The sequence below is a fragment of the Rhinoraja longicauda genome, chromosome 15 (assembly GCF_053455715.1).
Source record: "Rhinoraja longicauda isolate Sanriku21f chromosome 15, sRhiLon1.1, whole genome shotgun sequence".
Lineage (NCBI taxonomy): Eukaryota > Metazoa > Chordata > Chondrichthyes > Rajiformes > Arhynchobatidae > Rhinoraja > Rhinoraja longicauda.
In genome coordinates this window covers 38367672-38394881 of record NC_135967.1, presented here as the reverse complement: position 1 = coordinate 38394881, position 27210 = coordinate 38367672, and the positions used below count along the sequence as shown (strand labels likewise).

At 42.2% G+C, this 27210-nt stretch overlaps 1 protein-coding gene across 1 annotated transcript; it reads right to left on the bottom strand.

Annotated features, from left to right (window-relative positions):
• Positions 1-600: 600 nt before the first annotated feature.
• zc4h2 (zinc finger, C4H2 domain containing) lies at positions 601-24355 on the bottom strand. The gene is made up of 5 exons (XM_078412525.1): positions 24197-24355; positions 9240-9411; positions 7532-7704; positions 3641-3803; positions 601-2779 (listed from the first exon to the last, which is right to left on the bottom strand). Exons 1-5 carry the CDS (start codon positions 24247-24249, stop codon positions 2666-2668), a joined length of 675 nt encoding a protein of 224 aa, XP_078268651.1. The 5' UTR covers positions 24250-24355; the 3' UTR covers positions 601-2665.
• Positions 24356-27210: the final 2855 nt, after the last annotated feature.

The window sequence follows — 27210 nt, the reverse complement described above, 5'->3', positions numbered from 1 at the left end:
ATGGCTCACACTGCTTCCTGTCCACTTCCAGCCTGGGCTGATGATGCCACCCTGGCCCACACACCTTCCTCGGCCACTTCCAGGCCGTGCCTGACACCGCCACCAACCGTTTACCTGGAATTTGGCCGCCGATCCTCGCCTCTCTCCCCTCCGCCAGCAGGTAAGGGCTGTCAACTCACTTGGATTCCAGGCCTGAAATACTGGCCAACATGGCTATGATGGGCCAAAAGGCCTCTTTCCATGCTGCATGACCCAAAAAAAAGATTGTACGTGGCAGTTCCTACTTCTATTCTTGTCGTGGATGGAAGGTAATTGAAGACACATCTAGGAACCTTGGCATTGTGTTTTGGGCATTATCTAATTCATCAGCAGTGGGTGGCTTCTTTGTTTAGCTTGAGGTATGGAATTGTTTCCAAGGCTTGGAAAAAAGGTATGTGGTGTGTTTACAAAAATGCTGTGATATAAATTATTATCCTAGGTAGATAATTTTAGAATTGACCAAGTTAGATTCCAATCTGTATTTTTCTTGTGAAAGGGGTACAATAAACCATAGCATGGTTTAAAAAGCAATGAACTAATTCCATTGTAATTGAATCTTCTGGTTTTATTTAATGAAAAAAAAATTATTATGAACCACAAAATATTTACAAATGAGGTTGGAGAATAGAATGCAGGTAACTGCCTTCAAAATGCAGACATTAATGTTTCTCTGTAATAAAAAGGCACATAGCAATTACAAACATGGAATAATTTATTTAATCATCTGAATAGTCCAACTCAATCTATTTGGTTTCTCTTATTTACCTAGAAATTATGGTGTGTAGTATAACTACAATGCAGCGTAATCATAGTACCTTGTCCTACTGCTGTGTAAAATATGAATCAAGAAAATATTAAATGAAGGACTTTCATTTGCTCAGGCTATCTCAAAATGTTTCACTGAAAATAAAACTCCTTCAAATTGCCTGGTATGGAAGGTATTGTGGAAAAGCTGGACAGACTTGGAATGTTTTCTCTGGAACACCGGGGGTTGAGGAGAGATGTGATAAGAGTACAAAATTATGAGAGGCATAAATCGGGTAGACAGTCAGAACCTTTTTCTCCAGGGTGGAAATGTCAAAGAATAGAGGGCACAGGGGAAAGAGGCAAAGTTTGAGAAGTGTAGAAAGTTGTTTTTTTAAATCATTTACGTACTTACAGAGGGTGGTGGGTGCCAGGAATGCAGCGCCAGGAATGATGACGAAAGGCAGATATGATAGTGGCATTGATGAGGCTTTTAAACATGCGCGTGGATATGCAGGGAATGGAGGGATATGAATCATGTGTAGGCAGATTACGTTAGCTTACTTGGCATCATATTCGGCACAGACATTGCGGGCCGAAGGGCCTTCTCCTGTGCTGTTCTGTACTATGTTCCAAGAATAGCCACTGTTCTAACCTATGAAATTGCAACAGCAAATTTTTCATTGCAGGTGGCCACACAAAACAAAACAATGGAATAAGTGACCTTTAGGGAGGCTGAAGAAATGATGACCCTTTTTAGGGTTTATTTGCATTACCTTGTCTCTACATGTCAACTTTAAGATGAAACCATTCACTCTGCATGAAAAATATGCTCAAGTATCTGGATTGGATTAGACCCACAGTGTACTGACAGAACTGACTGGTTAATCTCCAAGACAGATTAGTTTTACACTAATAGGTAAAGTAGTCATCTGGTAAATATGACATTAGATAATTTCTAAGTTTTACACCATGAAACAAAATAGTGGGCTTGACAAGTGTGGTCAGATTTGTACAGCATAGTCAGTATGTGCTAGTTCCTGGTTATTATACAGAGCATGAAGTCGCAGTAGGTGAACATGGGGTGACATTTCCTGCTGTACACTTTCTTCCTGTTAAGTGTTTCATGGCCATAAACATTAAGGATGGTGCATCTACAAATTGAAAATGTCCTCGGTTTGATTCCCACCTGTGGGAAGTTCTCTCACCTCAGAGACCTCATCATTCCAGGGAAAGGAATGGAAAAGGCTCTCTTGGCCCTGCATTCAGCAAGTCCATTTGGAAACTATTCACTCGAATAGAATCAAGTTCACCTATAACCATGTCACCATCAAATAGTCTGTGAGATCTACCAGTTCATTTGGCAAGAGGCAGCACCCACAATCATGGAGCTGCAGCTCAGAGGAATCAACGACAAAGTAGCTTTTGATTTGTAGATCGTAACATATGTTTTCTTTTTCCAAAAAGAGATATAAACGATACAGCTACCATCATGACTAACTTAGTTGACTTTCTCAAATGACACAACCATTTAGTCTTGGTAATAATTAAAATCTACAACTTCATCAAGGCTAGGTGTACCATTATTCTAACATTTCAGTTCAACTAATTCACCATACACCACTTTTAGTACTTTTCTTTCTGTCAATTAAATACCTATGCATTTATATTTAAACAACCTGACGTTCTACCCAACACTACCTGAAGTACATTTCATGGATACGTTGCACTGGCATAAGATTCATTTCTCTAAAAATCAAGATACAGCTTGTGCTTACAACACATGAAAATATAAAATAGCTACATAATGACACTTCAGTTTGCACGAGTAACATTGCCACATTTAAACTTTAATTAATTTGTGCACATTTCTGTCGGGTTTTCATTCATCTTGCTTTCGCTTAGGTTTCTTCGGATTACGAGATCTGCTTTTTGCTTTGCAAAGAGGACAGATAGGAGCATTCCGATGGATTTGTTGGTGACAAGACAAACATGCCTAAGGATAGATATAGAACAGTTAGTAACTTCCCTTGGATCAACGCAGATATTACTGTCGAAGAATCACTATTACTATTTTGCCGGGCCATGATTATGCACATGGCATAGAAAATGCTCTTTATCACACATGTAATAGAGGCAGGCACAAGGAACTACAGATGTTGGTTTACAAAACAAAAGGCACAAAATACTAAGTCTCTTGACCAGAATAGGGGAATCGAGAACCAGAGGACATAGGTTTAAGGTGAGGGGGGAAAGATTTTCTAAGAATCTGAGGGGTAACATTTTCAAGCAAAGGGTGGTGGGTGTATGGAACGAGCTGTCAGAGGAGGTAGTTGAGGCAGGTACTATCGCAACGACAGGTACGTGGATTGGACAGGTTTGGAGCGATATGGGCCAAATGCAGGTAGGTGGGACTAGTGTAGATGGGACATGTTGGCCTGTGTGGACAGGTTGGACCGAAGACCTGTTTCCATGCTGTGTGACCTATGCCTATACTGGAGAAACTCAGTGAGTCAGGAAACATCTCTGGAAGACATGGATAGGCATCTTTTCAGCTCAAGGACATTAGGTCAGGGAAGTGCAAGGTAGATTTCTGAAGTAGGGTCTCTACCCGAAACGCACCTATCCATGTTCTGCAGTGATGCTGCCTAACCTGCTGAGTTAAGCCAGCAATTTGTGTCCATTTCCGTTTTCCCTCCCTGCCTTCAGTGTCCACCGCAGACCCACCAAATCCAGAGGTACATCCAGTTTTTCTCATTTTAAAAGTTAACAGGGCTGACGTCGTGTGAGGCAGCATTTGATCAATGGTCTGAGATTGTTTATTAACCCTTCATAGAGAGGTTCTGATTGCCGTTACCTTCATGGGAGGGGGTTGTTGTCGGAACGTGGCTGTTTGTCGGGCGTCCTGTTTCCTGGCCACCTGTAGTTGTTGAGCAGCTGCAGCGGCAGCCGCCAGCGACTCTGGTATAGGTGGTTCCTGAGGCTCTGTCTGCCATTCTGCTTTCTGCTTCTCAAAGTAACTAATAGCAAAAACATTGGAGTTGTTATTGACTGGCACAAATACAGACGCTCCCCGCCTTACATAAAGGTTACGCCCCGCGGACCCTTGCGCACCACCCTTGAGCGGTCACGGTGGCACAGCGTTAGAGCTGCCGCCTTACACCGAATGCAGCGCCGGAGACCCAGGTTCGATCCTGACTCCGGATGCTGTCTGTACGCAGTTTGTACGTTCTCCCCGTGATCTGCGTGGGTTTTTCTCCGAGATCTTTGGTTTCCTCCCACACTCCAAGGACATACAGGTTTGTAGGTTCAATGGCTTGGTATAAATGTACAATTGTCACTAGTCTGTGTATGATAGTGTGATTGTGCGGGGATCACTGTTCGGCGCGGACCCGTTGGGCCGAAGGGCCTGTTTCCGCACTCTATCTCTAAACTAAAAACTAAACTAAACTAAAAAAGTCAGGTGTGACCCAAGTCGGAAACGGAAATGAGAACATTATGGAGATTCGGCACATCAGAGAGGATTCTCTTGAACCTCCACAGGTGTACAGCAGAGAGCATATGGACTGGTTGCATCACCGCCTGGTTCAGCAACTGGAACGCACAGGAGTGGAGAAGACTGCACAAAGTGGTGAACACTGCCCAGTCTATCATAGGTACTGACCTTCCCACCATCGAAGGGGTTTACAGGAGTCGCTGCCTCAAAAAGGCAGCCAGCATCACCAGAGATGCACACCACCCTGGCCACACACTCATTTCACTCCTGCGATTGGGATGAAGATATAGGAGCCTGAAAACTGTAACACCCAGGTTCAGGGAGCAGCTTCTTCCCCACACCCATCAGGCTATTAAACACTACAACCTCCAAATAAGCTCTGAACTACGTAGACTTGTGGGCATTGGTTTTGTCTTGCTGCATATGTGTATAATATATACACACACAACCAGAACTACGTTTTTGTTTATTCTATTCTGTACGAAGTACTGCTTTTACATATTCTGTTGTGCTGCTGCATGCAAGAATTTAATCATTCTGTCTAGGGCATCTGACAATAAACACTCTTGACCACAGTGCGCACCTAAGTTTACTATTCCTCGGGGAGCCCCGACATGTATAACTCGTGGGGGGGTCAGTGGGCTTAAAGAGGTGCTTATACAAGTGCGAGTTTATGCCTGTCGCATATTATGCAAGTGGGGGTGTACCTGTACACTGCGTCCAGGTAATATCAAAATTAATAATCACCTCAATAGCCAGATTGAATACAAACAACAGTTTGAGTATGGCTCCCCTCCATGCATTTATACATTGCAAGCTCAATGCAACATGCCTGATAACCTCAGTTTTGGATGCACTGTATGTTTGATCCTCGTGCCCCAAAGATGGCAATTGGGTCAACATTACATTAACACTTCCGAGCTGCCCACTTTATAAGCGAGAGTTGTTCCTCAACAGTTGCTCATTGTTTGCACTTCATCTTGCAATAGGATTGTGAAAGCATTGAGCAAGTTACTTTTCAAAGCTCAAACCTTCAAACCTTCTTCTTCAGGCACTAATTTTCACTACAACATATTTCAACAATTGCCAGCAATTCCCCAGCTCATTACACAACTCTTCAGAGGGCCCAGATACTTTTCTTGTATCCATCAACCACTCTCCCGTCTTCTAGCACCTCACCTGTAGTTATCGATGGTGCAAATATCACTGTATGCCCTGTAATTTCCTTCCTAGCTCCCCACTAGGTTGAGTGAGGATGCACTTGATCAGATACCAGGAATGTGGCCATTGCCTCATGAGCTGCCATGTTGAGCATTGAGGCAGTTTAGAGTCAAGAATGTTTAATTGATACAAATACCAGAAGAGAACAATGAAGTTCTCACACAGCAGCACAACAGGCTTGTAAACACAGTACTCAATGGATAACAAAATAAGGCGTAAAGAAATTCAATAAATATAAAAACCCCAGTGTAGTGCAAAGCAAAATATAAACCATTAAGTTCCTAATGCAAGCAAGACAGTTGGTAGTTTAGATGGTATTTGTAGTGTTCAATGGCCTGATGGTTGTTGAGAAGTTCTTGATTAGTATGGGTGTCAGAGGTTATGGGGAGAAGGCAGGAGAATGGGGTTGAGAGGAAAAGATAGATCAGGCATGATTGAATAGCGGAGTAGATTTGACAGGGCCGAATATAACTTCTGAACTTATGAAGAAGCGGTTCCTGAACCGGGAGGTCACAGTTTTTAGACATTCTTCTTGGGAGATTCCAGATCAGCTATTTCCCCTCCGACTCACAGGACATTTGTCAGTGTTCCTAATACCCATGGCAAACCCACTGTCAAGTCTGCATGCAATCCCTGCCACAACTCCTCATAGTGGGCACAGCAGCAGCAATGGCTGCCTGCATTGTCAGAAGGAAGCTCCGACACAGATTTCATGTGTCCCACTGCAACATGAACTTGCAGGGAATGTCTGGTGTTCTGCTGCTGTGATGCCATCTGAACAATAAAGATTAGTAACCTAGTCAGAAAGCATCACAGCTGGGCCTACGCACTTCCTTGTCCATAATCCACTTTCCAGTATTAACATCAGAAGGAAAAACTATGTATCCTCTACCAAATGTGTTGGGTCGAATTAGAATGCTCCAACTGTTTCTCTGGCTGAAAATAGCTAAATCAGCAAAGACATTATAGCTGAACTCTGCTGGTTCTTGTCTGAGCAAGTTAATATCATATTCAGCAACATCTCTCCATACCAAACCACTCAGGAGCATTTGAGGACTTTGCAAGCTATACTTCAAATCCTAGTGTGGGAAAAAAACTGCAGATGCTGATTTAATCCGAAGATAAACACAAAAAGTTGGAATAACTCAGCAGGATCCCTGGAGAACATGAATAAGTGATATTTCAGATTGAGACCCTTCTTCAGTCTGAAAGAGCATCCCAACCCGAAACATCATCCATCCATGTTCTCCAGAGAAGCTGCCTGTCCCACTAATTACTCCAGCATTTTGGTGCCTTTTTCTTGTCAAATAGGTGTCTTTTGGAAGTGTCATGAAACAAGCCCCGGGTGTTTGAAAATGTTGTACCAAATGCAGAATAAGCAAGGGTGCCCTACACTGATGCAGAAGATCAGAAGGTTTGTTATGGAAGACTTTTAAGGAGACACAGGTCTGTCGTAGGCAAAGAGATAGGGAAAGGCAAAGCCGTGAAGAACCAGGGATTACAGGACTTGGAGTGTGTATAAATCAGTAAACAGCTGCAAATAAGTCAACAGGATTTGGTGCAACATAGACGACAGATTATGTGGAATTAAAAAAAAACATTGCTCTATTTAATAGAGATGTTAAAAGCAGAAATAGGGATTTCAACAGCAGGTGAGCTGGTCTGGCAAAATAAATGATATTGTGGAAGGAAAGTAAATCAAAATGTGCCTGGACTCTTTGGTTTCGAAGGTCTCCAAGTTCTGTGATAAAAGGTGTGGAATTTGTGACAGAAGACATCTGTGGTCTTCTGGTTACCCATTTGGCCATTCCCAAGTGGACTATTGGTCATAATGTTTGCCAACACAAAGGCAGCAGGGGGATCCAGCCAAACTGAAAAATTTGACTTGGGGATAAAAAATTATTTTTCATCGCTTGTACTAAATGGATGGTATATTACGCTTGACTTCCTCTATTTTCTTCACTAAAGCCCACAAATGGATAAACAACTTGATACCCGAAAGTTGTACTCCATCAAATCAAAGATGCTTACTCAAGGGAAAGCTTTTCTTCTTCCTCACACAAGTCTGGTAATCGTTGCAAGCCCAGAGTCATTCGCAAAGCATCAACATGTTCTTTAAGAGGCTTGTATTCGTCATGCAAACGTCTTGTAGACTCAAGCAGTTTGTTCAAGTCATTTTCAGATTGCTTTATCGTATTCTCCATCTGCATAAAGGAGAAAAAGCCCTTAGCAGAAGCAGTGCATGAGAAATAGAATCATAAAAAACAATAGAAAATAGGTGCAAGAGTAGGCCATTCGGCCCTTCGAGCCAACACCGCCATTCAATATAAATATGATCATGGCTGATCATCCAAAACCATACCATGTTCCTGCTTTCTCCCCATATCCTTTGATTCCGATAGCCCCAAGTGTTATATCTAACTCTTTCTTGAATACATCCAGTGAATTGGCCTCCACTGCCTTCTGTGGCACATAATTCCACAGATTCACAACTCTGAGTGAAAAGGTTTTTCCTCATTTCAGTCCTAAATGGTCTACCCCTTATTCTTAAACTGTGACCCCTGGTTCTGGACCCCCCCCAACATCGGGAACATGTTCCCTGCATCTAGCATCTGGAAATGAAGGACACGATTAATGGAAGAAAACTAAGAATTATATTTCCCTCGCTTCCATTTTCTTCATTGAGTCACTTGCGAGTGGGTATGAAGATATCATTCCAAATGAGTTGGGAGCACATCAATAACATACCTAGAAACAAAAACTCGGTGTGAACAATGAATTTTGACAATGTCTTTGCACAAGGTGTCTCTGATCCAGCCCGCCGCTACCCAGGATGCTATTGAGGTTAATTTTTTCTCTGCAGATGCTACAGAAAGATTTGCAACTTTGAACCAAAACAGCGGAGAAGTTTGTAGTAAGGAACTGCAGGTGCAGGTTTACTCCGCAGATAGACACAAAATGCTGGAGTAACTCAGCGGGACAGGCAGCATCTCTGGAGAGAAGGAATGGGTGACGTTTCGGGTCGAGACCCTTCAGTTTGAAGAAGCGTCTCGACCCATTCCTTCTCTCCAGAGATGCTGCCTATCCCGCTGAGTTACTCCAGCATTTTGTGTCTGTCTACAGTGGAGAAGTTGACAGGAAGCAGACACTACTTCCTGCTTGATGAGAGGTCCATATTAGCTCTTTATCTCACCACAAAAAAAGAGCAAGGACTTACTGTTGTTGTTTAAATAAGATTTTCTGTTTTTGGATCGAGCTGCCAGGGGAGAAAGTTGAGGTAGGTACAGACACTTGGACAGATATTTGGACTGAAAAGGTTTAGAGGGATATGGGCCAAATGCAGGCTAATGAGACTAGCTTAAATGGGGCAGCTTGGTCAGCATGGATGAGTTGGGCCGAAGGGCCTGTTTCCGTTCTGTATGGCTCTATGAGAAGCTACAGCAATTTGCTTTTTTTAATTTTAAACAAGTTAACTGCCTACTAAATTTAAAAATAAACTACCAAATGGAAATTTAAGCTATTTAGCATCTGGCTAGAACTCATTGTTGCAACTAGATTTTAATAAACGGGGACACATTCAATTTGCTTTAATCCAGTATGGTCGATAGTTAGTCATCATTGATGCACCAAATCAATGCCCATTTTTAATATGGTCTTGGTTTTACACCTAATGATTTACAATTAAATCAACTTGTTGCAAAAAAAAACGCAACGCAATGTTAAGGTGCCTTCAACATACCACATTGATATCAGCATGGATCAGTCTCAGTTCTTCTACATGAGCCATCTTCTCCTGCAGCAAGAGGTCCATTTCATGCTTGTAGTCCTTCAAGTGTCTTTCTTCAGATTCCAGTGCATCAAATTCAGTCTTCAACCGAGCTTTAATTTTTTCCATTTGCACCGTCTTAGTCCTGCAATTTCACATGAACCATATAACCATATAACAATTACAGCACGGAAACAGGCCCGTTTGGCCCTACCAGTCCACGCCGACCACTTTCTCTGACCTAGTCTCATCTACCTGCTCTCAGACCATAACCCTCCAATCCCCTCCCATCCATATACGTATCCAATTTACTCTTAAATAATAAAATCGAGCCTGCCTCCACCACTTCCACCTTAAGCTCATTCCACATAGCCACTACCCTCTGAGTAAAGAAGTTACCCCTCATGTAACCCCTAAACTTTTGTCCCTTAATTCTGAAGTTATGTCCCCTTGTTGGAATCTTCCCCACTCTCAAAGGGAAAAGCCTACCCACGTCAACTCTGTCCGTCCCTCTTAAAATTTTAAAAACCTCTATCAAGTCCCCCCTCAACCTTCTACGCTCCAAAGAATAAAGACCCAACCTGTTCAACCTCTCTCTGTAGCTTAAGTGCTGAAACCCAGGCAACATTCTAGTAAATCTCCTCTGTACCCTCTCCATTTTGTCGACATCCTTCCTATAATTTGGCGTTTCAGGTTCCTGAAATCTAAAGACTTTCATCATTTTGTTTCGCATCACTGTGAACAACTTGCCGTAGTATACCAAAGCTTTAAATAATAAATCAGTTTTCATCCATCTGGAAAGCAGTAGCATTAGACAGATACCTGACCCAGAAGGAATCTATTTTATTGGAGCCAGTGTGTTTGTGGTCACCTCAAGGTCTGGTGCAACCCAGCACTTAATTTTATCATCCGAACCAAATCTGTTGATTTCACAACAGCCAGCAAGGTACAATTACCTCTCAAATAGGTGAAGGAAGTGCAGTTGAGTGGAGCAGCCATGTTGACACACTGACTGGACAAGTCCGATTTTTACATATTAAATCAGTAACTGAGGTTGAATTTTAATTGTCTCACACAGTTGAATAACACAAAAAGGGTCCAAGAACACCTTTAGGGCGGCAAGTGGCACAGTGGTTGAGTTGTTCCCTTACAGCGCAATTGACCCAGGTTCGATCCGGACTACAGGTGCTGTCTCAATAGCCTTTGTACGTTCTCACTGTGACCGCGTGGGTTTTCTCTGAATGCTCCAGTTTCCTCACACACTCCAAAGACGTGCAGGTTAGTAGGTTAATTGGCTTCTGTAAATTGTCTCTAATGTTTCAAGGTTCAAGATGTCAAGGTTATTTTATTGTCACCTGTACCAATTAAGGTACAGTGGAATTTGAATTATGTGTAGGATAGAACTAGTGCAAGGGTCATCGCTGGTCAGCGCGGACACTTTGGGCCGAAGGGCCTGTTTCCACGCTGTATCTCCAAAACCGAAAACTAAACATTTGTAGAGTTCCTGCATCAACATTTACAGGAGACAATTTAGGCCATCGATTGTTATTAAAATCTTCTTGGAGTAACTGTAGGGTTAATCGGTATAATATCTTATTAAACGAGCAGTATCTCCCACACTGTAGTAGCCTCACATCAGACAAGATTCAAGCTTAAATCTTGGTGTGGCTCTTGAATCTGCAATTTAAAATTTGGTTCTAACAGAGGTACCAACTGTCCTCCCACAACATTCGCCCCCAGATTTTAGCTCCACTGATAAAATGGCAGCCAAACTACAGAAAATGTATATTTATAAATTGAAAACTCTAATTAAGTAGTACACTGCAAAACTGACAGGCAGGGTTTGGTGCATTGCACCGAATCTGGGTTCGAGTCTAGTTCAAGTCAAAGCAAAGACTGTTTATTCACAGGAATCTAAACAACAGCTTGCTGAATATATGCAGCCTGAAAATCCAATTGAAGAATCCCTATTCACTGCTGCTTTTCTAACACATGCTTCATTCTCTCTCAATTTCAGCTGTTTGAATGTTGTGGCTACTGGACTTTGAGTTATGAGCTGTTCACCAATGAAGCAAAACCACAGCCTGAGTTGCAAACAAAACACTGAACATATTCCTCCAAGGCTTCTAGAATTCTGTGATAAAGCATCTGTGGAAACCCAATGACAAAGCTACAATGACAAATTCCCTGGCTGGAGTAGACGGAGTGCTTCTGTTTCCTCCCACACTCCAAAGACGTACAGGTGTGTAGGTTAATTGGGTTTGGTAAGAATTGTAAATTGTCCCTCATGTGTAGGGCAGTGCTAGGTCAGCGCAGACTCGGTGGGCCAAAGGGCCTGTTTCCGCACTGTATCTCTAAACTAAACTAATACCCATGATCTTTGAGTGAGAGATGCACGATTTTCCTTATTTTTAATTTCATATAGAATTATCATAGCAACCCAATCTATAACTGAGGTCTTCTGCTAATTAATGAAGTTAAACTAATGTAAAAGAATAATTTAATCAATGCTTCATCCACTGACTAAGTTTAGAAAAAATCCTGTTTACTAATCGTTTGGTCAAGCATGTTTTCAGCATGGCTTTCAATGCCACACAATACAAGCTTGAATGAAAAGTTAAAGACCTGAACATCATTGCTGTTGACACAGGGAAGTGCAGATGCTGGAATCGTGAGCAAAACACAAAGTGCTGGAGCAACGCAGCGAGTCAGGCAGCATCTGTGGAGCAACACTTCGGAACAGGATCCTTCTTCAAACTCAAGAAGGGTCTGAAGAAGGGTGCCTATCCATTCTCTCCACATATGACTTCTTTAGTCAGAAGGTGGTGAATCTGTGGAATCCAAGTCAGTGGATATTTTTAAGGCAGAGATAGATAGATTCTTGATGAGTACATGTGTCAGAGTTTATGGGGAGAAGGCAGGGGAATGGGATTAGGAGGGGGAGTTAGATCAGCCATGATTGAATGGCGGAGTAGACTTTGGGCCGAATGGCCCAATTCTACTCCTATTCCTTATGACCTTTAATGCTGCTTGTCCCTCTGAATTACCCCAGTACCTTTGTGCTTTGCTCGGTATCTCTGTTCCTCTCTCCATGGATGCAGCCTGACTTGTTGAGTATTTCTAGCAGTCTATTTATGTTTATATTACTTACTTAAATTACTTCAAATTTAGCTCCTTTGGGTTACCCACAGAAAAAAAATCAAATACATTTAACTTGAGAATTTTCATTACAAAATAAAAGTTTTACAAAGCAATGAAAAATATTAAAACACTATTTTCTGCCATCAATATCTCACTTTGCCATTTATAAATTCTTCTGCATCATTTTCATGGTAGAATAGGTGTAAAGTGATAAAGCCTTGACGAGATGCTTGCCTTTCACCAAACTGTATTTGACAAAATTAGCTAAAAGTACATAAAGACCAAAGCTCAAGCAAACATTTTGACACATCTCAGAACCCAGAGAGATAAGCAACCAGTACAGATATTAAATAATTCTACCGGCATTATTTCTTTTTTATTTCCCCTGGTACTAAATAAATGTAATTTCTGGCTGGACACAGAGCATTAAGAAAGTATTCAGACCCCTTCACCTTTTCCACATTTTGTTACGTTACAGCCTTATTTTTAAATGGATTAAATTCATTTTTTTAAATCATCAATCTACAAACAATACCCCATAATAAAAAAGTGAAAACAGGTGTTTAGAAATTTTTGCAAAGTAATTAAAAAGAAAATATCACCTTTACATAAGTATTCAGACCCATTACTCAGTACTTTGTTGAGGCACCTTTGGCAGCGATTACAGCCTCAAGTCCTCTTGGGTACAACGCTACAAGCTTGGCACACCTGTACTTGGGTAATTTCTCCTATTCTTCTCTGCAGATCCTCTCAAGCTGTCAGGTTGGATGGGGAGCATCGATGCACAGCTATTTTCAGGTCCCTCCAGAGATGTTCAATTGGGCTGGGCCACTCAAGGACATTCACAGACTTGTCACAAAGCCACTCCTGCATTGTCTTGGCTGTGTGCTTAGGGCTGTTGTCCTGTTGGAAGGTGAACCTCCACCCCAGTCTGAGGTCCAGAACGCTCTGGAGCAGGTTTTCATTAAGGATCTCTCTGTACTTAGCACCGTTCATCTTTCCCTCGATCCTGACTAGTCTCCCAGTTCCTGCCATGGAAAAACATTCCCACAGCACGATGCTGCCACCACCATGCTTCATCGTAGGTATGGTATTGGCCAGGTGATGAGCGGTGCCTGGCTTCCTCCAGACGTGACGCTTGGCATTCAGGCCGAAGAGTTCAATCTTGGTTTCATCAGACCAGAGAATCCTGATTCTCATGGTCTGAGAGTCCTTTAGGTACCTTTTGGCAAACTCCAAGCGGGCTGTCATGTGCCTTTTACTGAGGAGTGGCTTCCGTCTGGCCACTACCATAAAGGCCTGATTGGCAAAGTGCTGCAGATATAGTTGTCCTTCTAGAAGGTTCTCCCGTCTTCACAGAGGAACTCTGGAGCTCTGTCAGAGTGACTATCGGGTTCTTGGTCACCTCCCTGACCAAGGCTCTTCTCCACCGATTGCCCAGTTTGGCCGGGCAGCCAGCTCTATGAATAGTCCTGGTGGTTCCAAAGTTCTTCCATTTAAGAATGACGGAGGCCACTGTGCTCTTTGGTACCTGCAATGCTGCAGAAATTGTTTTATACCCTTCCCCAGATCTGTGTCTCAACACAATCCTGTCTCAGAGGGCTACAGCCAATTCTTTCATCTTCATGGCTTGGTTTTTACTCTGACGTGCACTGTCAACTGTGGGACCTTATATAGACAGGTGTATGCCTTTCCAAATCATGTCCAATCAATTTAATTTACCACTTCTGGACTTCAATCAAGTTGTAGAAATATCTCAAGGATAATCAATGGAAACAGGATGAACATAAGCTCAATTTTGAGTGTCACAGCAAAGGGCCTGAATACTTATGTAAATTTGATATTTCAGTTATTTCTTTTTACTTACTTTGCAAAAATTTCTAAACACCTGTTTTCACTTCTTCATTCTGGGGTATTGTGTCTATGCAGACTACAGGCATAGATTGATGATTCAAAAAAATTTTTTTAATCTATTTTAAAATAAGGCTGTAACGTAACAAAATGTGGAAATTTTCTGAATGCATTGTAAAGTGGGGATGTGTTAGCTGAAGAAAAGCCCTAAGAGCATGGTTTATTGATTTTATCAAGACACTCAGTTTGTGATGGTGGGTAGAAAAACTTCATATTCAGAAAACACTGTAGAAGAAATAAAATTTGAAATATGGGACATTTAAAGCAATTAATAACATTAAATATCCAGCCAAATATATATTTTTAGAAAGTAATTTACAGCAGCTAGCAGAGCAGCTGCCTCAGAGCACCAGAGACCCGGGTTTGATCCTGACCATGGGTGCTGTCTGTGTGGAGTTTGCATGCTCTCCTGTATAAGTTTCATCTGAATGTTCCGGTTTTCTGCCACAGTGCAAAGACACGTGGGCTTGTAGGTTAATCAGCTTCTGTAAAGTTGCCCCTTGTGTTGAAAGAGTAGTTGAAGTACCAGTCTGAATGGGGGATCGATGGTCGGCATGGACTCGGTGGGCCAAAGGGCCTGTTTCCATGCTGCATCTCTAAACTAAAGTAAAAGTTCCTATTTCGCTCCCATTTCCATAGAACTCCAATCCCCATTACCAGGGTCTCGGCCAAGTGTCTGCTTTGGCCTGGCACAAGATCCAGAAGGGGATTATACCATTGTAAATTTGGGCAAGTTGCAGGAAGATTGAACTTCATCACTGATCACCATGGAGACTCCAGTAGTGAGGTGAGCCATTCATTCACCCTTCACACACGTCAACATGCACCACAGTTCCACCTTTCATACTTCACCTGTGGACGTTTAGACTAGGGCTTACAACCACGTAAAATTCTGAATGCCTGGTCTCGATCTGAATTGCCAGTGAAACACAGCACAGTCCAGCTCAGTATCAGCAGACTACAGGCATTAACAGGAGGGCTGATAGTGTTGGGTTTGAGGGAAGAAGCTTGAGCATTCACAGAACAATGAACGAGCACTGTGAACAATACCAGTATTGTAAGCAGAACAATTCCAAATGCTTATTCTCATTCCATGCATACGAGGTCCCATTTTCCAGGAATTTATTTTAAAAGTGTTTCTGGCAATAGACCAGAACAGATGCAAATAATCTACACCATTCTTCATTATATTTTTATTACAGTTGTTCCATGTTCAACCTGGCACTCAGTTCCCTGATGGACTTATTTTCTGTTTGATGTGCCTAACGATCTGTGGAGTATTTTCTGTTTTCAATTTACCGCAATTCCATTGCATAATATGACAAACAGTCCCTCAATAACCTGGTAGTTACATCAGGATTCTGCTTTTATAGATCAACATCCACCAAACTTTAGAGACTTTCTCATGGGTTGCGTGAAACCTGTATTAAATTTATCATGAAACAGGCAGTAATTAAGAAGAATATTGTTCATTTAAGGAAGCAGCCGCTTGCAGAAGGTAATGAAGCAAAATTACATTTAGTACAAAGAAATTTGCTTAATGAGTTGGGGTAAATAGCTCACTCACTCATCTGTTAGCTCCTATGCCCTGCTTCCATTTCCTTCATTTCTCTCTGGAAGCCTGGCAAAGTTTCATTGAGGCAGTAGAATGAAGTTGGATAATTTTCAATACACCATTAAAGCTGCCAAAGTTTCATGATCAAATGACAGATTTGGCAGATTTCCTTTCTCTAGCACAGGGGTATCACGGCCAATTGCTTCTATAGCTAGCATCTATCTAAAGCATCACAATTTAACTTCAAACAAGTAGTAAACTGAACAGATCAAAGTGTAGAAACAAGGAACTGCTGGTTCATGAAAGGAGACACAAAAGTGCTGGAGTAACTCAGCGGGTCAGGCAGAGCATCTCAGGAGAACATAGATAAGGGAGGTTTCAGGTCGGGAGTCTGAAGAAGGGTCTCGACCCGAAATGTCACCCTTTCCTTCTCTCCAGAGATGCTGTCTGTCTCATTGAGTTTTCCAGCATTTTGTGTCTATTTTCAGGTCGGGATCCTTCTTCAGTCTAAAGTTACTCCACCACTTCATGTCTTCTTCACAGATGAAAGTGTGTTTTTAAAAAAAATAGGATCCCTACTAATTGGGCAATCTCTGTGGCTCTATTCCTCATACAATTGAATGCATTTTTAACTTTCTTTTCCTCTCTTATCTACAATTCAAAACTGTGAGAAAACAACAGATGATAGGATAAAATAGTCATTATTATTGGTTGCATCAATCACCATCATTTTTCATGTAGATTAGTTTAGAAATTTTAAACTTGCTTTTTGGTACGTTTTTGAATGTTGACATAAATCATTTGGCCACTTAATGTCAGAAATGCTTTTAACATGTTTCCTTCCATTTAACTACCCTACTGTCTGGGGCTCTGGGGAGTTGTGCCTTTCATCTGACTCCTGGAGATCTACAGGGGGTGCTGACAACTTGGCAAGGAATTTGTGTGGAACAAATGAAAAAGGTGGAAAAAAAACATTGTTTATTGTAGCAACCTTGAATTCATTCTTTCTCTATGTTTTTAGATTTAGCAATTAAATAGAAATGCTGAGCCATTGCCTTTGTTTAATTTGTGGATTATTTTGCATTGCTGAGAGGTGCTTTTTGCATCTAAAACAAACATTTAAAAGATAATTTGAGGCATTTGCACAGATCCTTATCCCATCTATCTGGATCATGACCTCTCATACAATGAAGGACATCATTAAAAATTATAGAAGGGAAAGTCTCCATTATCATTCAGGGCAGCCTAATGGCACAGCTGGTAGAGCCACTGCCTTTAAGTGCACAAGACCTGGGCACAATCAGGACTTCTGCTGCCGTATGTGTGCAGTTTGCACATTCTCCCTGTGACCACGTCTTTCTGCCAGGTTCTCCAGTTCCCTCCTACATCCCAAAGACATGTAAGTTGATCGGTTTGGTAGCAACGCAAATCAACATGGTGTGCATGAGTGGTAGAATAGATGAGAATGAAAAATGGCACTAACATACATGCATAATATTATATTAATTAATGATTTAAATATAATGTTAATATATTAGTATTTAACTAGTAAACTAGGATTTAAATATTAATATTTTAAAGTATGAATATTTTATATCAAATATATCAGATTTGATGGTCGCTGCTGACTTGGTGGGCTGAAGGACCCATTTTAATGCTGCATTGGTACACCAGAGACAGTTTCAGATCTGCAAATCCACAATGGTATTATCCATGTTTTTAATGTATAATCTAAAATAGAGCAAGGCTTTGGCAAAGGATTTTAAAAATTCAAGCTTTCATGTATATTCTGCCAACAAGGGGGTCAGGCAGCATCTGTGGAGGGAAATGGACAGACAATGTTTTAGGTGGGGATCCTTCTTCAGACTGAAGGGTAGATTAGTCTGAAGAAGGCTGCTGACCCAACATGTCATCTGCCCATTTCCCTCCACGAGTTAGGAGCAGGAGAAAGCCTTCTGGTCCCCCAAACCTGCCGCACCATTCGATATGATGATGGCCTCAATACCTTTTCTGAGCCAGTGTCCCATCGACCTCAACTCCACAATCTTTCTAAAATGTATCTAATTTTTTCTAAAATGTCCTCTTTAAATACCTCCAAAGTTAAAGCCGCCTCACAACACTGAGAGGTCATAAGGTCATGTGATAGGAACAGAATTGGGCCATTCGGCTCATCAAGTCTCCTCTGCCATTCAATCATGGCTGATCAATCTCTCCCTCCTAACCCCATTCTCCTGCCTTCTCCCCATAACCCCTGACACCCGTACTAATCAAGAATCTATCTATCTCTGCCTTAAATATATCCATTGACCACCGCCTTCTGAGGTAAAGAATTCCACAGATTCACCACCCTCCTCATCTCCTTCCTAAAGGAATGTCCTTTTATTCTGAGGCTATGACCTCTAGTCCTAGATTCCCCCACTAGTGGAAACATCCTCTCCACATCCACTCTATCCAAGCCTTTCACTATTCTGTACGTATCAATGAGGTCCTCCCCCTTATTCTTCTAAAGTCCAGCGAGTACAGGCCCAGTGCTGTCAAATGCTCATCATATGTTAGTTAACCCACTCATTCCTGGGATCATTCTTGTAAATATCCTCTGGATGCTCCCCAGAGCGAGCACATCCTTTTTTAGATATGGTGTCCAAAATTGCTCACAATACTCCAAATGCAGCCTGACCAGCGCCTCATAGAACCTCGGCATTACATCCCTGTCATCTGGAGGTAGAGTATTCCAGAGATTTGCCACCCTCGGAGAAGTTAGAATTATGAACAAATGTTATGGGTCTACTGAACATGGTGGGAGTTAGCAAGAGGCAGCAGGGCTTTGAATGATCACATGTTCGCAGGAGGTTGAAGCGGGGTGGGGTGGGGAGAGAGGATGAGCATGTTTTAATAGTCAAATCTAGGTAACAAAAGCATTGACAAGTGTTTCAACAATAAGGGCAGTGCAGTGGCACAGCGGTAGAGTTGCTGCCTTACAGTGCTAAAGACCCGGGTTCGATCCAGACTATGGGTGCTGTCTGTACGTTGCTTGTACATTCACCCTGTGCCTTCTTTAGTCAGAGGGTGGTGAATCTGTGGAATTCTTTACCACAGAAGACGGTAGAGGCCAAGTCAGTGGATATTTTTATGGTATAGATAGATTCTTGATTAGTACGGGTGTCAGAGTTTAGGGGGAGAAGGCAGGAGAATGGGGTTAGGAGGGAGAGATAGATCAGCCATGATTGAATGGCGGAGTAGACTTGATGGGCCGAATGGCCTAATTCTACTCCAATTCCTTATGACTGCATGGGTTTTCTATGGGTGCTCCGGTTTCCTCCCCACACTCCAAAAATGTACAGGTTTGTAGGTTAATTGGCTTACGGAAATTTGTAAATTGGCCCTAGCATTTAGGATAGTGCTAGTGTATAGGGTGATCGCTGGTCTGCGCGGAATTGGTGGTTCGAAGGGTCTGTTTCCACGCTGTATCTTTAAATAGGTGATTGGAGAAATACTGTAGAGATTCTCCAGAGATGCTGTCTGACCCGCTGAGTTACTCCAACTTTTATGTCTATCTTCGAATGGAGTAGGAGATGGATTCAGGAGATGTTAGGGAGATAGCTGCAGGCTACGCCGATGACAACTTGGAAAAGTTGTTGGTAAAATTTGACACTAGGGTTATAAACTTTCTGGTTCAGTTTCAAATCCAGTTCAATTTGCCAGAGAGAAGATTGGAATTTGCCAATGGGGAACAAAGCTTGTGATGAGATTCAAATAAAACAACATTAGCCTTCTCAATATTTAGTGGGAGTAAATTTATGATCCTCCAGCACAGATGCTGCCTAATCTGCTGAGTATTTCCACTATTTTTCTAACATTTTATAACATTTGCTAGTATTGATTTGTCATGTTAAAAAGATACGCAGACAATTTAGGGATGCCGGGGGAATCATAAAGAGGGGCTTTTGAGGAAAACTAACATATCACGTCAGTATATTTCGAAACTGGCTGCTTTTTCAAATGGTATCTGAAAGTGAAAACACTAAAGCAAAAAGGATTGATCCCAGAAGACATTAGAAGTGCAGGAATGGGAAGGGAAGCCATAACTAGTCATAATTATAAAGGATGTAATAAGTGATAAGAACTATTATAATACCAGGGCTGAAATGCAATGACTGTTTGGGACACAGATTGGGGGAGGGTGGTGGATACAATTATGGAAAGGGTGAACATGTATTTTGGAGACTATTACTAAAAAATTATTACAATTACAATTGAAAATTGACAAGCCAAATACACTCATTTCTGAGCATTTTTACTTCACTTGGGAAATTCAACCAAATATTTCCCAGAATCATTGCGCAATGGATATGATTTCTGTTTCAGCCACACAGGAACTGATGCCATTTTATATAAAATACATCTTCACAATAATTGGTGATGAAATTGGCTCATGACAGCCCAGGAGATAGACACAAAATGCTGGAGTAACTCAGTGGGACAGGAAGCATCTCTGGAGAGAAGGAATGGGCGATGTTTCGGATCGAGATCCTTCTTCAGACTGATGTCAAGGGAGTGGGAGGTACATAGCTGCCCAAGCGAAATATGAGGTGCTGTTCCTCCAATTTGCGCTGGGCCTCACTCTGACAATGGAGGAGGCCCAGAACAGAAAGGTCAGTGTGGCAATGGGAGGGGGAGTTAAAAGTGTTGAGCAACCAGGAGATCAGGTAGGTTTGGGCGGACTGCACTTGGACTCGGCGATATACAGGAGTCCTCACCTGGAACAGCAGATACAGTAGATGAGGTTGGAGGAGGTGCAAGTGAACCTCTGCCTCATCTGAAAGGACTGTCAGGGTCCTAGGATGGAGTCGAGGGGAAAGGTATAGGGACAGGTGTTGCATCTCCTGTGGTTGCAGGGGAAAGTACCTGGGAAGAGGGTGGTTTGGGTGAGAAGGGACAAGTTGACCTGGAAGTTGCGGAGGGAACAGTCTCTGCGGAAAGGGGTGGAGATGGGAAGATGTGGCTAGTGGTGGGATCCCGTTGGAGGTGGCAAAAATGTCGGAGGATTATGTGCTGTATGTGATGGTAAACCAGCATCTGCAGTTCCTTCCCACACCAGGAGCAATCTATATTGGGTTATTATTTATCTGATCATATTAACAACAACATACTTCTGGGACAATTTGGTTTTAATACCACAGCCCTGGACTAGGAATCCTACAAGTCTAGTCACATCCTTACCTTTGGTCCTTGTGCCCATGACCCAAATTTATATCAAATACCCACATGCCAGAAAATAATTTTCCAGCCTTATCTCACTTTCCAACTCCTGATTTATAGCACTGAAGGTTATGGTACACGATTCAAGCGCTTTTCTAAAAAAATATGAGGAGGTTTTTCCTTCCACTACCCGATCATTTAAGTTTTCAGATATTCTCTATCTGCTGAAGTGAAAAAAAAAACCTACAACATCTTAAATTTGATAGGCAATTACCCACAAATCTTCATCCCAAAGTTATTGCCTACTCTGTTATGGGAAATTACAGGCAAGGCAGGCCAACTAAGGCCTTCAATTTTATATTCCAATTAACTCTTCCCTCACTTACATACAAATTAACCAACCATGTCTGAATAGAAATGTTCACACCAACATGGTTTCCTTTCCCACCTCAGCACCAGCTGAAGAAAGCGTGCATTTAGATCAAGGCCAAGCAGCAGACGGATGCTGGAAATTAGTAACTTGGACGGTGAAGGGGGAGGAGATCTGTACCTCCATTGTGAGTCTGCACAATAACAATAAATCCTGAACAATTGAATGTGCGTAACATGACTGGACTCTCCATCTAGTGCAGCACAATGACCAATTACCATTGCTCCTGGGATAAAGTGTGCATCCAAATTCTGCTCTAAATTTATTTATGTTTGCAGATGGTACCGCCTTAATGGGCTGGATCTCAAACAATGACAAGATGGAGTACAGGAAGGAGATAGAGGGCTAAAGATAGACAAGTCTGAAGAAGGGTCTTGATCCGAAACGTCACCCATTCCTTCTATCCAGAGATAGTGCCTGTCCCACTGAGTTACTCCAGTATTTTGTGTCTATCTTCGATAGAGGGTTTATTAACATGGTGGCATGTCAGCAGATTGAAGGAGCTGATCGTTGACTTCACCAAACTGGCTAGAGTGCATGCCCCAATCTGTATCAATGATGCTGAATTGGAAGCGGTCAAAAGCTTCAGGTTTCTGACTGTAAAAATCACCAACAATTTGTCTGTTCCAACGAAATGGATGCTTTCGCCAAGGAATAACAACACCTCTACTTCCTCATAAGGCAGGTTAGTAGGTTAATTGGCTTCTGTAAACTGTCTCTATTGTCTAGGATAGAACTAGTGCATGGGTCATTGCTGGTCAGCTTGGACTTGTTGGGCCAAAAGGCCTGTTTCCACGCTGTATCTCTAAAACCGAAAACTAAACATTTGTAGAATTCCTGCATCAACATTTACAGGAGACAACATAGGTAAAAAATTCAACATGTCTCCAATGACTTCTTGCAATGTCTACAGAAGCACTGTAGAAAGCATTCTGTCTGGATGCATGTGTGGGAAAGAACTGCAGAAGCTGGTTTACACTGAAAATAGACACAAAGTGCTGGAGCACCTCAGCAGGTCAAGTAGCATCTCTGGAGAAAAGGTAGGTGACTACCTTTTGTTCATTTTATCCAGAGATGCTGCCTGACCCACAGAGGCATTCCAGCACTTTGTGTCTACCTGAATGGATGCATCACAGCTTGGTTTGGCAACTGCTCTGTCCAAGACGGCAAGAAACTGCAGTTATGGACGCAGCCCAGTCCATTATACAAACCAGCCTTCCTCTACCCCACCCACCTTGCTTTGACATCATCTCTACTTCACATTGCCTCAGGAAAACAGCCAACATAAATCAAGGACCACTCGTACCCTCTTCTCCCCTCACCACTCAGCCAGAAGATACAAAAGCCAAAAAGCACTTTCCACCACCTTCAAGAACAGGTTCTTCCTCACTGTTTATCAAACTGATGAACAGACCACACATACACACAGAGGTAGACACAAAATGTTGGAGTAACTCAGCGGGTCAGGCAGCATCTCGGGAGAGAAGGAATGGGTGACGTTTCGGGTTGAGACCTTTAAAACAACATTAGCCTTCTCAATATTTAGTTGGAGTGAATTTATGATCCTCCAGCACAGATGCTGCCTTAGCTATTGAGTATTTCCGCTATTTTTCTAACATTTTATAACATTTGCAAGTATTGATTTTCATGTTAAAAAGATACACAGACAATTTAGGGATTGTGGGGCAATCATATAGAGGAAAACTACCATATCATGTCAGTATATGTGGAAACTGGTCTCGATAAAGCTCTTAAGGATAGCGGAGTCAGGGGGTATGGGGAGAAGGCAGGAACGGGGTACTGATTGAGAATGATCAGCCATGATCACATTGAATGGCGGTGCTGGCTCGAAGGGCCGAATGGCCTCCTCCTGCACCTATTGTCTATTGTCTATTGACCCGAAACATCACCCATTCCTTCTCTACCGAGATGCAGCCTGACCCGCTGAGTTACTCCAGCATTTTGTGTCTACCTTCGATTTAAACCAGCATCTGCAGATTTTTCCTACACACATACACACAGGATGAATTTCCCAATCTTCCAATCTACTTTATTGCAACACATACTTTTTTTTACATCTGCATTTATTTTCAAAATCCTTGTATGTATACGATGTTCTGCATTCTGTTTATTCTTTTTCTCTTTTGTATTACCTGATGTTTCTTGATAACAGGCAAAACAAAGTTTTCACTGTAACTCGGTACACGTGACAATAACAAACCAATACTAATTCTATTACCGTTCACTCTTAAAACGTTGTGCCTTATGGAACAGACAAATGACGAAAGGTTCAAATAGTAAATATGACAATTCGCTGACTGTTGTTAATGTGATCAAATAAATCATTGTCTTTCGGTTAAAATCAGCTCAAATGCTACACACGGAATTGTCAATATTGTTGAAGTGTTTGGAAATTAAATTTAGGAGATCGGAGGCTTACTTGAAACAAATTAGGTTCAGTTTAAGAGTCAACGTTTTGCAAAATATGTTACGTGTTGAATTGCATTTTGACAGGTCTGCGCCTTATTTTCTTTTACGTTAAATGGGCATGTACTGAATGAGGTGCACAGCCTTCTTAAGTCTGGTCAGGCTACCACCATTGTAAATAGGCACGATGCATCTGCCGCACACATATTGTTTGGACCACACTCGAGATGCGAAAGCAATGAATTAACAGAATACGTTTATCTTCACCTTATTTCCTTAATGCTTTCCAGTTTGCACATGATCTCCTGCTCTTCGGTCATGTTGCTTGCAGTGGACGCGCAGCAAGAAGCTGAATGAATGCTAAACAAAAGAAATCACCCTGTAGAGCCTTCACACATCTAACAGCGAGCGTGTGAAGCGAGTGAGGGAGCACGCACGCAGCACAAGACCTCGGGAGTTGCAGTCCTTCCCACCCAAAACAGAAAGAAAAGTCCCAAGTTCGAACTACTACTCCCGTCAAGCACTATTAAACCCCCCTCACTTCCTGTTCTCCACTGGGAAAGTAGGGAAAGGAAGCTTTTGTTACATCTCGTTCTCTGCGAAATGCCACCCAGTTAGAGTGAAACTTCACAAGCTGCGATTACACGCATTCAACAAAAAAAATCAAATGTTTTCTCAACTTAATGCTCATGTTTAAATTAACAAAAATTAAGTAAAAATGCAAAGTTGTATACAAAACGTCTTCGAAATATAAAGAGAAAAATAACTTTTAGATGTAGCCTTTTCAAATTCTATGTCTAAAACAATAACTTGCATGTTTTTCGAAGTAGGTCTGGTAATTTTTCCCTCAAAATGATTTTGTCATTTTGTCATTCATTTTGGTTCTTAATAACCGTTCAGTAATAATTAGGTAATAATTAGTGTTACAAGGAGGAGAATTACTGGCACTGAGCCATCTTCACTATCTGCAAAACTATCCACTTTTGTATCATCTGCAAACTTGCTAATCTTGCCGTGTATGTTCTCATCCTAATCATTGATATAGATGACAAACGGTAATGGGCCCAGCACCGAACCCTGAGGCACACCACTAGTCACAGGCCTCCAGTGCGAGAAGAAACCTTCCACCTTCAACGCAAATTGGAGGAACGGCATCTCATATTTCGCTTGGGCTGCTTACAGCCCAATGATATGAATATGGATTTCTCTAACTTCAAGCAACCTCAGAATTCCCTCTCGCTACATCCCTCCCCCACGCAAGTCACACCAGCTTCTCGTTTTCATACCCAACAAACAGCCTGTTTCCTTTATCGTTGTTACTTTTTTACATATCTTTCATTCATTGTTCATGGGAACAGGGCATTTCATTGCCCCCTGGTGTATACGACCATAAAGTAATCTAATCTGAGCATTGAACACACACACATTCTAATTTGGAATTTAAAATATAAACCTTTATAAAACTTGGAGCTTTGCTTTCATCTCCACACCATTCCTAATTAAAAAGCTGCACACTTACATGGACCATTTTGCCATCCTGATCCTCAGTTGGTGCAGGTGTCAATATGAACAAGGCCAGTCTGAAGAATGCTGAAATATTCACAGAATTCACAGAATCTATTTCAAATCACGGCAGCCTTTCATTTCCCTGATGAAGGAGATTTTGATGTTAGAAACTATATTCTGCACTCTGTATTGTCCCCTTTGCTCTTTCTATTGTACTTGAGTTTGACTTGACTGCATTTACGTATGATATATCCAAACTGTTTGGATAGCATGCAAAGCTAAGCTTTTCACTGTACCTTGGTACGCGTGACAATAATAAACCTAAACCTAAACCTCCGTTGAGTCACCTGGTTGCACCTGGTTGAGTCCTTCAGTCTGACTCTACTTACCACTGGACCCACTCACAAGCTAGGCCATACACTCGACCTAGTGTTATCGTCCGGTTTCCCAATCTGCAATATTGAAATTATTGAGGCTTGTCTGTCGGATCTTAGCGCTATTATATTTGATGCATCGCTGCCTTTCTCGCCCACCAAATCTCATCTCCCTGTTCGTTACTCCCGCTACATAAACTCATTGACTGCCAGTAAGTTTTCCGAGGCTCTCATAGCTGCCCCCAACATCTGCATTATTGAGGCTCCCCCCCCCATCTCAGCACTGAGGATCTCATCTCTTTATTTAATACCACTTGCTCTTCCATCCTGGATTCTGTTGCTCCTCTTAAAATGAAAAAGCCTAAGCCCAAAGGTCGGCCTTGGCTCAATGACACCACCAGAGCCCAAAGAAGGGAGTGCAGAAAATCAGAACGGAGGTGGAAATGTGTGAAAAGCTTCAAATTTCCTTCGAAATTCTGAGAAACAATCTTCTCAAATACCAGGAAGCAGTAAAGTCTGCGAGAGCACAATACTTTTCCAACCTTATCTGCAAAAACTCTCATAATTCCAAGGTCCTATTTAGCACTATTACCTCTGTCATATGTCCCGCCCCCAGTATCAGCTTAGTTGGGTCCCCTGCTAAGTGCGAAGAATTCCCTACATTTTTCACTAGCAAAGTTGAGAACATTAGAACGAATATTTCCCCTCCCACCCGTGACCTATCTGTCTCACTGGTCTGTTCATCTAAATTGGACTGTTTCCAACCGGTCACTCTATCCCCCCTTTCAAAGCTTGTCTCCACTATGAAACCTGCAACCTGCCCCCTTGACGCTGTCCCCACTGCCCTTCTGAAGGATGTCATTGCAATAGCCGGTCCCTGCATTCACTCTATCATCAACAGTTCTCTGGCCACTGGCACCATTCCAACCTGTTTCAAGCACGCGGTGGTCCAGCCCCCCCTGAAAAAACCTAACCTAGACCCCACCTTGCCTAGCAACTACAGACCTATTTCCAAACGGCCATTCCTGTCAAAAGTCTTTGAAAAAGGTAATTCTAAGTCAACTACTGCCTTACCTACACCAAAATACCATCCTGGAAAGTTTCCAGTCAGGTTTCAGGGCCCACCACAGCACAGAGTCTGCCTTGTTGAAGGTACACAACGACCTGCTTCTCGCCATCGACACCAGCGACTGTGCAATCTTGCTCCTTTTCGACTCAGCGCAGCGTTCGATACAGTGGACCACACCATCCTAATTGACCATCTCCGGTACGGGGTTGGCATTGATGGCACTGCCCTGAGCTGGTTCGTTTCCTACCTCAAAAATAGGAGTTTCTCCATCAACATAGGCAATTATTCCTCTTCCCCAGTTAGCCTCTCCTGCGGGGTTCCACAAGGCTCCA